At 39.5% G+C, this 12,086-nt stretch overlaps 1 protein-coding gene across 2 annotated transcripts in view; it reads left to right on the top strand.

Moving 5' to 3' along the window:
* The window catches only part of GSK3B (glycogen synthase kinase 3 beta), a 149,551-nt gene that overhangs the window by 113,382 nt on the left and 24,083 nt on the right, over positions 1 to 12,086 (top strand). For both annotated transcript variants that reach the window (XM_064722516.1, XM_064722527.1), the window contains exon 8: positions 4,766 to 4,861. In XM_064722516.1, coding sequence (XP_064578586.1) covers positions 4,766 to 4,861 — 96 coding nt within the window. The remainder of the gene's footprint in view (positions 1 to 4,765; positions 4,862 to 12,086) is intronic.

Genomic DNA, 12,086 nt, shown 5'->3' with positions numbered 1-12,086 from the left:
AAATATCTATATTTAGTTGGCTTTCATTGTTTGGCAAGAAAGTGTTTTTGAAAGGAAGTGTATATAAAGTGAGTAAGTTTATTTTACTTTCTACCACAGACCTCTTGAAGTATTGTCTCAAGCTGTGTTAGCTGCTTGAGGTGCTACAGTGTGAGTTTTTAAAATAACTATTGGCACACCTCTCACAACTTTCTGAAGAGGTGCAGTCATGTTTGCAGAAGTATTAATTATGCCATCTGGTAAGCCATAAACATCAGACTTTAAGGAATACATTTCCTCATAAACTTGCACAGTTTTCCCAGGGAAGACCACTATACTACTGCAACCATGGCTTTCTAGAGGTTTCTGATTTAAATTATCACATTCTCCCCTCTCTAGTTCAGTTACTATCAGCTGGAGCTTCTGAACCCTTGGTTCTAACCAAGGTCCCTCTGCTTCTAACTGATTACATTTTGGCAAATGTTCAGCAGTAACAATGGTTGTCATAAAGGGCCTTTATTCCACTGGGATTTGTTGAAACTCTTGCAGTTTTCCTTTTCCTCTGCTGTTGCAACAGTGTGGGTTTGGTCATAAATGAGTCAGCGCAGTTTTGCATAGTGAAGCAGGTGTGGGCAGCAGCTGTCTTGGTACTGAGGTGTAACTGAAGTGTCTTTTGGAGCTGAATAATCCATCTTTTCCTCCTAAAAAAGTTGATTGTAAGAAGATAAACTGAGAATCTTTGTTCAAGTTCAGGGCTTATTCCAGGTTCATAAATCCCCCTTCTTGTTTGGTAAGGATGACATTCTTGTGAGCCTTTCTTTATTGTAGCTTTTCTTTAACTGCAGGGGATACATACCATTACCCTACCTTCATGAACCCTGTTCGTGGAATAAAAATGTTCTTCATCCATTACAGACTAATGTCTAGAAAAAACTTGACAGAATATGCTGTGAAACCTGTTGTGTTCAATTTTTGTCCTAGGAGAATCAGAGCAATGTGCTCTTCTCAGCAAGTGTATTCTTTAGTTAATCTTAGTATGTAATGCTTCTTTATTTTTATTTAAGAGGTGATGATAATGACAGTTGGTAATGAAGAGAAAAACTAATTGACCTGGCATCTTGACATGCAGGAAGATGCTTTGTATTCTCACATCGACCTCCCCTTCATTCATTTGAAAGTTGAGTCTTCATTCTCGGTCTGGTTGATTCCATCAGGCAACTGCGCTTTTATTATTGTACTACTTACTTTGGTTCTCTTTCTGTTTTTTAAGTGTTAAATAGAAAAAAACTTTTCTCGAACTTCAACTTTTTCCTTGATAAAATTACTTTCCATAAGATTCCCCAGGAATTAGAATAGTATGTGCCAATCTGCATTGACCTGAATCATTCAGTATTGGACCATGTATTTCTCTGACTTTTCAAGATTGGTGGGGATTTTACCAGTGTACAGAGTATGTGAAGGGAGGGTTCAAAGAGGGAGCCAGCCTCTTTTTTTGGCATCCTGTGACAGGACAAGAAGAATGGGCACAAATTAAAACACATGAAATTCAATCTGAACGCAAACCAGCTGTTTCATGGAGTAATTCTGCCAAAAATGAGCACAGTAATTCCTGCTTCTTTCTCAAAAGAAGGAATTTTGACCAATTTTTGCAGCAGCTTAAGTGATTGCTGTTACCAAGGTTACTTGAAAGTGTTCCTAATATACTGAAAATTCAGTATAAATCAGTGAGGTACAGTTTCAAATCATGTAGCGAGCAGAATTGGTATGTTGAGGGATGAGGAGAGATCCACTGCAGGACCTCTTCAAGATAAGTTAGGTAGTGGTACAGTTTTACAGGTTATCACTTTATTTATCCCACTGTTCTAATCTGTAACTTGAATTTGACACAATCTTCAAAACTTCTGTTCTTCCTTCCAAACTACTTCTCTTTTCAGTTTTTGGTTGGATTTTGGGGCGTGTTGTTTTGTGGTTGGGTTTTTTTTCCTTTAATACACTATCAGTACAAATTGGAAGCGCAGTCTGCTTTTACAGTCTTGAGAGAACAGAGTAAATATAAATACACTGTGTAGCTGCTAGTAGTCACTTTTGTACAGTTATTTTATGTGTCTAAGGCTGCTTGCTATGTAGCTGAAAGGTCAGACAATCCCTTCTTTTAGCTACCATGATCCCTCTTCAGTACCTTCTTTTCTAAGCATTTGTGAAACCTGAAGTGCTATTGCTTAGATGCCTGTGCTTGAGTTTAGGAGTTGCCCTCTCCCATCATCTGGAGTTACAGCTGTGCTTTTAGTGAAATGCTTGAATAGACATTGTCTGTGGGTTCTTCCATGACATTGGCCTTGCTTATCTAATCTGAGTTATCTGATGCTATAGGTGGTCTTTAAATATGCTTGCACTGTGTAGGCTCCTGTTCTGAGCAGCCTTGGCAACCAAGCGAGTTTGATATATTTGGGCTAAATTTAAAATAAATCTACTTGCTGCTTCTTAGAAAAGCTATTGAAGGAATTTTTTGAGGAGAAAAAGGGTAAAGAAGGTAAACATGCCTTTAAAAAGTATTGTTTATACTAGGGAGGCATGAAAACTTAGCTTTTAGAAAACATGAGAGAGCAATAGAAGGTGCCCATCATTTTTCAGAAAGTTAATTTAAGTAACCTCCAAGGTCCTAAAAATCACTTTTATCCCAAAATCAGATGAAAATAATATTTAGGGGTGGGAAATCCCCTCATCTTTTAGAACAGGAAAGGTTTGAGAGTGATGGTCATCAAAGCTTTGAGAGCAGCACCATCCTGGCAGGGCTGGCAGCTGGGTGGCTGATGCTCTTGTGGATGCCAGACAGAAAACCAGCAGGGAAAGGGCACATTTTCCTTTCAATTCTTTTTTCCTTTGAAACTTGAGCAGAATATATGGAATCTGTAGACATTCTCCTTTTTTACCCCCTAAGCAAAACCAGTGTTTTCAGACACACCCAAAAAAATCTGCTGACATTTCTGAGAGTAACCCTTGGCTTTTAGAATTAGGTGGGTTTTAAATCCTCATGAGCGATGTGATCTATAAAACATTCTTGTTCATTTTATACAATTTGTCAGTCAAATTTGTTATCCATGGAGGAACTATCTGAACAAGTTGCAGAGTTGATTTCCTCCACTGCTGCTCTTTATTTAAAGGTTGCTTTGTGGATAGTATGTTTTTGTGTTGTGCAACTCCTTTTTTAAATAGCAGAGAGATATCAAGTTTTGTTCATAATACCTGATGATAGTTTCTCTGTTCCACACATTGCTCAAACAGCAGTTACCTTGCTCTTTTACCTCCTTACCTGACTTTCTGGAGTGCATTTTTGTAGTTTCCATTCTTCTAACAGAATGAAAATGTACACAGATACCAGATATTTCTTTATCAAGCAGCAAGGTAGAGTGCCAGCATTATGTGATCATTTGTTGCCTGATGGTGACAGTGCAGTCTGATGAGATGAGGTGATAACATTAGGCTAAGCTGTGTGGAGGGATTTGTCATGGGGCCAAAATAGTGCCTCTACAAGTTTCATATAGATGAGCCTGAGCCCAGCACAGGGGAGCCACTCCTGCCTTCTGCCTTCTCCTATCAGCAGAGCAAAGAGGTGCCCAGAACTGGGTGGAAGCAGAAAACAATGGGATTTCTTGCAGACACTTTGCAATTTATATATATAGCTAGAAGACAATGGCTCTCTCACACTTGGTGCTAATTGAAAAGAAAGCACTAATGCCATATTGTCAGTCTTATTCCCTCAAGACATTTCTGAAATCCTTTCAAAATGTACCCACCCTTCAAAGAGAAGTGCAATTGTTTGTTATTTCTCGTAAAACTAATTTGCATCCATAAATAACGTTGTGCAGATTCTGGGAAGGAAACACACAGCTTGGTGAAGGTAAACCACAGGTGGTATGCCTTTCAGATACTTCCAAGTTAGATTTAAACTAAGTCTGTCCTCCATGTGGAAATACTGAGATGAAGAAGCACCGCCCAAACCCACACAGTTTTGTTTGTGGGGGGAGCAGGACCTGCTCAGCAGTAACTGGCTGATCTTTTAAGCTTGTCAGAGGACTGCTGTTTGTGACTTGTAAAATGCAGTCTGTGCTACTTGTCTAATCCTGAACCATATGCAGTGAACTGCAGTCCCTGAATGCGTTTGGTAGTACTGTTTTATATGAACCTAATGAGAGTTAATTCTCTACCCCACCAAAATATTGCTAAGTTTGAGAGGGATGCTTTAATTTTGTGAAAAACTCTTATAAGATGTGGACAAATTTTTGACACTGGGCTTGGAGCATGAACTGAATTGCCCGCAAGAGACCACTGATTTTGGAGTAAGGGTCACAAAGGTGATTGAGACACTGGAGCATCTGTCATATGAGGAGAGATGGCAAGAGCTGGAGCCTGAAGCAGGGAAGGCTTGGCCGGGGATGAGGGATCTCATCAGTGTGTGTGTGTAAAAGCCTTGTGGTGTGAGGGAATGAAGAGACAACCAGGCTCTTCTTAGTGTTGCCCACTGGCTGGGTAAGTGGCAGCAGCACAGAGTACAACACATTTTTTACTCTGGGCAGTGGTCAAAGACTGTCCAGAGAGAATGGTGCCCAGAGATAGGACTTCCCTCTCCTGGGTGCAAAAGTTTTGTTGTCTTGCTCTCCACACTGTATTAACTTACTAGTTACATAGATTGACTTCAGTTGTCTCAATGCCTGATAGGTAATACTTCAGTCCTAATTCCATATGAAGCATATCTAAACAATTTGCCTTTTTTTTTTCTCCTGTATAGGTTCTGGGAACGCCTACAAGGGAGCAAATTAGAGAAATGAATCCAAACTATACTGAATTCAAATTTCCTCAGATTAAGGCACATCCATGGACTAAGGTGAGTCTATATGATCTGAATAATAAAGACATGGGCTGAAAGTAAAAATCCAAGTTGTTCAGTTTGTTCAGTGATTTGGTGGCTTTCAGTCTAAACTGGGTGCCTTTAACTAAGCTGGGGACCTGCAAACTTTTTATGTAGCTGAGGAGAAGGAGATATTGAAGCAGTACATTGTAATATCTGTTGGTCTGGGGGTTGCCTATAGGTGGATTGTTTTTTGTTTTGTTTTTTTGATCATGGTGTGTGTGTGTTAGTAGCGGATTGCAATATTCTACATACTAACATGGTATCAGCTGATATGTGCAAAAGTCACATAGAAACGAAGAAAGTGTTCCAATATGTATGTGGCACTTTTGTAGTGCTGTTAAATAGCATGATGAGGGCTGAGAGTCACTTTCTTAAATGCTTCTCTTATAGATAATATTCTGTTTGTACTTCTGTATGTGTACTGTTGAGTGGAGATGTTTTTTCTTGGAGTTATTTCTTAAGATTTCTTGTTATCTAGCTTTCATAGGGAGACACCATTGCAGTACACACAGGCAATAAATACTATGACCTCCATGACCAAAGAGCAAACTGCTAGCAATGAAATAAATACATTGCTGCACAATTAATTGGTCTTCCACATATCAAGCAATGATGAATATTTGACTTCAGACAGAGTAACAATCATTTAGTCAAACTCTTGGGTGTGGAATAAGGTAATACTGAATCTCAAACAACTGAAGCCTGGGTAGTTAACATTTCCTCTGACTGCTTGAGAAATGCCTGTTTTAGTCACAGTGGATTTCCATCCTGTCTCAGCACTCAGGTGTCCTGCTAAGAAAGTAATATCTGTGTGTGGAAGGGTTGCATGCCTAGCTAAGCACATGTCCAGGGCAGATTGTTTTCAAATACTCTATGGCCATAGAAACATTGAATAAACTAATTAGAGGTACTTGATGGCAGGCCATATATCAGACAGGTACATGGCAGGGCAGTGCTATACATCACTGTTCTTGTGATAGATTCTCCAATGAGTTATGTACCTTTTCCCCACTAATCCATGGTTTGTGTTTCCATCTCAGAGTTACTTTCTGTGTGTTAGTTAAGTGATGTATAATAGTATGGGAGGTTAGTTAATCCAGCAAGGCTTTTTAGTACCTTATGTGACTGAGGGAAAAAATTAGAGCAGATGAAGTTCCTGGGAGTGATTTCTTCAAGTTGTGAATTGTATCCTGGCAGAAGTCACATGAATAAGCCCAAAAACCTTGTGGCGCTGAGTATTAGGTTCTCATCTGGATTCTTGCATTGAAGGCATTCAGATTAGGGGAGGCTAAATTAATGTACAGTGGAGTAGAAGTGCAGAGCTGTACTGTAGGACATGGAGTTGAGTTGCATAGTTAGTTGAAAAGCTTATCTTAGCTGGAACAGTCTTATAAATCATCTGTATGCACTTGATGGTCTCTTAGAACACAGCTTTTAGCAAATGGAAGCTTCGCGAAAGCACTGAACTTCCTTCTATTTATAAAGAATGGGGTTTTTTTTGTTGTAGTAGAGGATCACAGATGAAATTAAGAAGTGAGATAAGCTTGCCAGAAGATCAAATTTGCATTCTCCATTAGGTCATAATTAGTTTTGGGGAGTTGTGCTTGCAGTGTAGCTTCTTGTTCTCAAATCATTCTGCGCACAGCCCTTGCTGATGTCAGCTGGGTGTAGAATAGCATTTAAATCAGTTTGTTGCAATTGGGTTACGTGAGACTTCATTTGTGAGATCTGTACTTATTATACAAAGGCTAAATTTAAAAAATGGATTACCCAGCTTGATGCTGGTAATGATGCTTATCTTCTTGGTGTTATACTTCTCAAGATCCTTTCCTTTCAACGATTTGAGCATGTTGAGCCATGATAGATTTAAGTAGTAGTATTACATAGAATTGGTTTTTCTTACCCAGTTGTATTGATATAACGTATGACAACATGTCAGTGGGCATCGGCAATCCTCTCAGAGCTTCTCTATCTTAGACTTGAATAGTGACAGAAACCTTGTCAGAGCTTTGGCTTTGCAAAAACAGGAGTGTCTGAAGAAGTGAAAGTCATGATGTTGTTGGTGGTTTTTGTTCTTTTGTTACAACTGTATAAGTAACTAGACTGCTGCAGCTAGTTGCCAACAGGACTTGAACTTGCAGCTTTAGAAGCACAAATCTTTGCCTTCTAAGCTGAAGAATTATTGAAGATGACAATAGGCAGAAGGTGGCTATTTTTGTTGAGTAGTTATGACCAGAGGACTCGGCAGACAGAAGGATTTTTTGTATGTGTGAAATTACTTCCAGGCAGCTACTTTCAGCATGTTTGAAAGAGAAGTACTGAGAATATGGTCAGTCCCTGCTGTAAGCTCTTAGACACAAGGCCATTCTCATTGTTTTGTGCTGTGTAATAGAACATGGCTATTTGTCAAAGTTGGGTTTGTAGGCCCTGCCTGGAGTTAGTTTCATGCATTCAAGGTGCCCAGTGCATGCTTCTATGCAGTCCTGAACTGGCTGTTTCCAGTGTCTATACAAAAATAAGGTCTTGTTTTCAGGGGACCTCCTTGGTCTGCAAAAGTGTGCACAGATGGTAATTAAGAATTTTCTTTGGAAGCTGTAGTATCTTTAGGTTGCACCTCAAATTCTGTGGTGCTGGCTTGAATAGGATGTATCTGGTTCTGGTCTGCTCTCAGGCATTTCTGGGAGGCACAGATAACTCAGTATTGCTGTGATGATGTGTAATCTGCTTACACTTGCTGTTACCTACTTGTGAGGAGGAATGGTGGCTGGTGCTATAGTGTAATGTAAAATATTCTGGGTTTTTTAAAGAGGCAGAGAAACTGTTTAACTCTGAAGACAGAGAAATCTATGAAGGAATATTATTTTTCAGATTCAGTACATTTTGGACTAAAATTCGAATTTTGAGCACAAGTTTTACAGATGTTTGAATCCTAACTTCATAGATGAATCTTAGGCTTTTTAGTAGAAATGGATTGATATTATCCTAACACAGTATTAATACCTTCCTTCTTCAATTATGAGAGAAGTCTAACACTCTAAAAAGTACTTTTCTATGCTGCAGCAGTAGTATGAGTTTGCAGTGCCAACTGTTCTCAGACTGATTATTCAATTTGTTGATAATTTGAGATTGAAGTAAATTTGTATCTTAAGAGTTGGACTCTCCCCTTATAACACTTACAGAGGCCTTTCTCTTGTCTCCACTATAGTTTTGTGTTGGCCAAGCATGTATGTGTTTTTATATCAATTTACATACATGAGGCACCAAATGATGGAAGTTCATGTCCTTGGCTAGCCAAAGAAAAGAGAATCTGAACTTTCCAGGAATCTCTCAAACCATTCTTCAGAAACAGGGCTTCCCTCTTCTTTTCCTCTGTCACCTATCCCTACAACCCCAGCCTCAACAGGAGGAATCTAATATATTTTGGATTATATTTACCAGGGGGGATCCTTTTCAAAATACCAGTGTGTTTAGTAACTTAAGTGTTCTTTTCATCCAAACCTCCCTTTATTTTCACTTTGTATAGACTATTTTGTATTCATGGAGGTGCGTCCTACAGCCTTTCTGCTTTGGTCTGTGAAGGGACATCCTGTTAAAAGAGAAGCAGTGTTTTGCAGGGGTGTGAATATGGCTGACTTACAACAGTCAGAAAATAATAGGTAGGCTTTTAAGCACACAGTCATGCCTTCAGGTATATCTTGGGTTGGAAAACCAGTCCATTTTTTCCAATGATGTCAGCTCATAAAATAAAAGTTACTACCCTTTCTGGAGATTTGCTGCTATTGTTTTTACTGGGTCATATTTTTGCTTCTGTGTCTTTGAGCCACCTCGATCCCTTGAGCCTTCTTTCTTCTCAGAAGTGCAGTCTGATCTGTGCTACTAATCTTTATACTTGTTTCTGTTCTTCTGACTAAGCTTCATCTACACCATATAACTGTGACTGGAAAGCCAAGGAGGAAATCCAGGATCAAGTGCAGGACTGTAAATCACAGGGCTGTTGAAGTTCAGCTCTGGTGATTAATTTTCTGTGGATCTTTTGGCCCTTTTGGGAGGGGGCAGGGACAGTGGGACAGTCAACAAAAGGTCTAAAGGCATTCTTCATAAGCTGGTGGTAGATTGGTGTTACTTACCGTGCTGCCCTTTATCCTGGCATTACTCAGATGCTGCCTTTAGGTCTCAGAATCCTGCAGGAATGATAAACAAAGGCAGTGCTGTGATAACTTCCAGAAATATATAAAATGTCCAGCTGTGACAACCTGCCTTTCCTCTTGCATCTAGGCAGTAAAGGATCTTATTAAGATTATAGTAAATGTAATAGAATTATGTAGTTTAGGCCCTTTCTGTGTAGGAAAAATGACTCTCTTGGATTTTTTCTTTTCTCCACCCAAGGATACTGCCACATGTTTGCAAATATAATGTCAGGATAATGAAAGATATGTATGCATATATATGCCCATGTTTCATGATGGCAGAACAATACAAGTTGTAACAGCAAAGGCAGTTTTTTTTACTTAATCGTAACCTCTGCCTTGTCTCCATTGTATAGACATGGAAACAGTTTCTTCTGCAGGCAGCTCTTAAAAATGGAAAGTGAATTTCTTCAGTCTGCTGTGGTTTGGTTGCCTTTGTTTCTCCTGTTCTGAAAGTACTTGCATGATTTCTCAAACATGCAGGCATTTTTAAAGTATACTTTTGGTGAGATAAATTCAAGTGTACTCAAGAGAATGGCTTTATTCACCATCCCCAAATCTATACTTAGCTGGTGTCTGAGTAATAATTTCCAAGTAAGTGTTGAGTTGGAAAAAGACAGGAATCATTTGCCTCACAGGGGAAGAGACAGAGAGAAAAACTGTCATGTTTAGATTACTTTTGAGCATCTCTGTCCCTCTGTTGTGCACTCTTGTGGATAAATACATGAGGACTTTTCTCTATTTCTCTACATTACTTTGCCTTCACAATAAACTTGTGGGAGATTTGGGCAGGATCCCTCCCAACTTTGTCCTTTGTAAGCACTTCCTTTTTGTTTTAGGAGCTTTTTCATTGTTTGTACTGTTCAGGGTGGGCTTTGGTTTTTGGGTTTTTGGTTTGTTTTTTTTTTTTGTCTGTGCGTTTAAGCCAAATGGTTATAACATAGGAAAACAGTGCCTAAGATGAGACTTCAGACTCCAGCTCATCCCTTCTGGCACTTCTCCAAAACTATTGGCCAATTCTGGCTGCAGCTGAAGTTGTGCAGAACCACAGTTGGGTTGTGTTAAAGAGTAGTTTCGGATAGTGACTTTAGAATTCATATTTCTGCCATATTATGAAGTAATTTCTGCTAATACTGTAAATTACTAGCCTAATATTTTAGTCTTGATATCCTCTTGTATATGTGTGTGTTCTCTATGTGTGTTTTTCCAATACTACTCATGGAACCTTGAATGTCTGTGCTTGTAGCAGACAGTCCTGTTGTCTTCCCCACACTCTGGGACTGGGATGTAGACCCTGGTCTCTCTCATGAACATGTTTTTCCACCCTTCAGAATTGGTTTCATGTCTTCATCCTGTCCTGCTCCTGCTCTCCTTGTTCTTGTCTAGTTTTTAAGCAGATTGTTTTGCTTGTAATGCTTCCAAAGTGACTGCTCATACTGTAGATTCAAGGAAGAATACCAAACAGTCAAATGGATAAACAGACAGCTCATTTTGTCACTTCTAATTATAACTGATGACAAAAGAAAGCGAAAACTCTTTTGTCAGAAATCTTGTAAGTGGACTTGGATTTGGATTCAAGATGAAAATTCAAATTCTTCTTTCTGAGATTTAGTCTGCTCTTTTGTAGAGGAACAAAGATACAGTGAGGATGAGATGTTTCTTTGGTTGCACTTCCATAATTGGCATTAAGTTCATCATGGAGTGGGTCAGTTCTCCACCTCCCTCCTGCATATTCCTGAAATGCATTATGTTTTGCAGGGTGGTAAAAACCTCTTGAGAAACACGTGTTCAGGATTTGGATCAATTTCTTTTATCAGACTGACCATTCTGCCCAGACTGCAGATTTTGGGACAAGGGACCAGGGCAGACCTGCATGCCCAAAAGAGCAAAAATCTCATTTCCAGCATGAACTGGACTTGATTTATGCCTGTTGTGAAACGGTGCCCTGACCTTTCTCTAAAGAGTACAGCTCTGTTTTTTGCTTTATGTGTAATGATTTACAAGCAAAGAGTGAAAGCAGCTTTTCTGGAGACTAACTTAGAAGAAGAAAAAAGTTTTTCTGGCAAGCTCATATTTGCCAGCTCCTTTTGCACCACCAATGATTTTTGACAGTGCAAATCTCCTATTTTACATGACTGAGAAAAGAAGCCAGGTTTGCTGGGTGGTAAATTGCCCTGCCTCTGCCCAATTCGTATGCAGTAAAGAAAGCACTGCTTAACAGTAAATGAGTGAGCACTAATGCAACATCAAGAAAGGATTTCCATCAGTGACTATGGAAATCAAATGCTGAGTTTAACATGTCTTCTGCAATGTGCCAGCTGTTTAGCCATGCCACTGCAACACATCTGTCTAGGCTATTCATAGCAGCTGTCCCAGCAAGGTTGAGAGCACTGAGGTACATTTTTGGGGATTCTCTTTCAAGAGAAGGAGAGCTGTTTTGTTCCTCTTAGCTTTGTTGCTTTCCTTTGGAGCTCAACAGAAGCGGAGCACATGCACTGGGTAATAAACACGAGCTCGTTCTGTCTCCACAGGGTCCTCAATGGAAGGAGCCCAGTAAAAAGTGTGTGGTCTCAACAAGAAGTAGCTTTGAAGACAGGTTCCTGGTCCTGTTCCCAGTTCTGTGTTGGCTCATTTGTTAGCCACTTAACCCTTCTGTCTTTACTTCATTTTCCCCTGCCTAAGTGCTATCAGACAGGAATTCTTGACTAATCAGGCATTTAGTATTTCTGAGGTGCTTCAGAAAAAAAATAGAGGGATTTAATCAGAGAAGGAAATTGGGAGGCTTGTATATATTTTTAAATATCTCCCAACACCAGTGCCTCTTTTGTGGACATCTTTTAACCTCTGTTTTTTATCACGTGAGTTTTACACACTTCAAAATAGCCAAATGGCATATATCAGAAATCCCATGCTGAAATTCTCAGGCATTTGGAACAAGACTAATCCCAAGAGCTTCAGGTGCTGCCTTGGGGGTTTTTTTGGGTTTTTTTCTGTGCCAGGTAGAGCTCTGT

The sequence above is a fragment of the Zonotrichia leucophrys genome, chromosome 1 (genome assembly GCF_028769735.1).
Source record: "Zonotrichia leucophrys gambelii isolate GWCS_2022_RI chromosome 1, RI_Zleu_2.0, whole genome shotgun sequence".
In the NCBI taxonomy this organism is placed as follows: domain Eukaryota; kingdom Metazoa; phylum Chordata; class Aves; order Passeriformes; family Passerellidae; genus Zonotrichia; species Zonotrichia leucophrys.
Note: the sequence above shows the minus strand (reverse complement) of the source record. Positions and strands in the feature narration are given on the sequence as shown.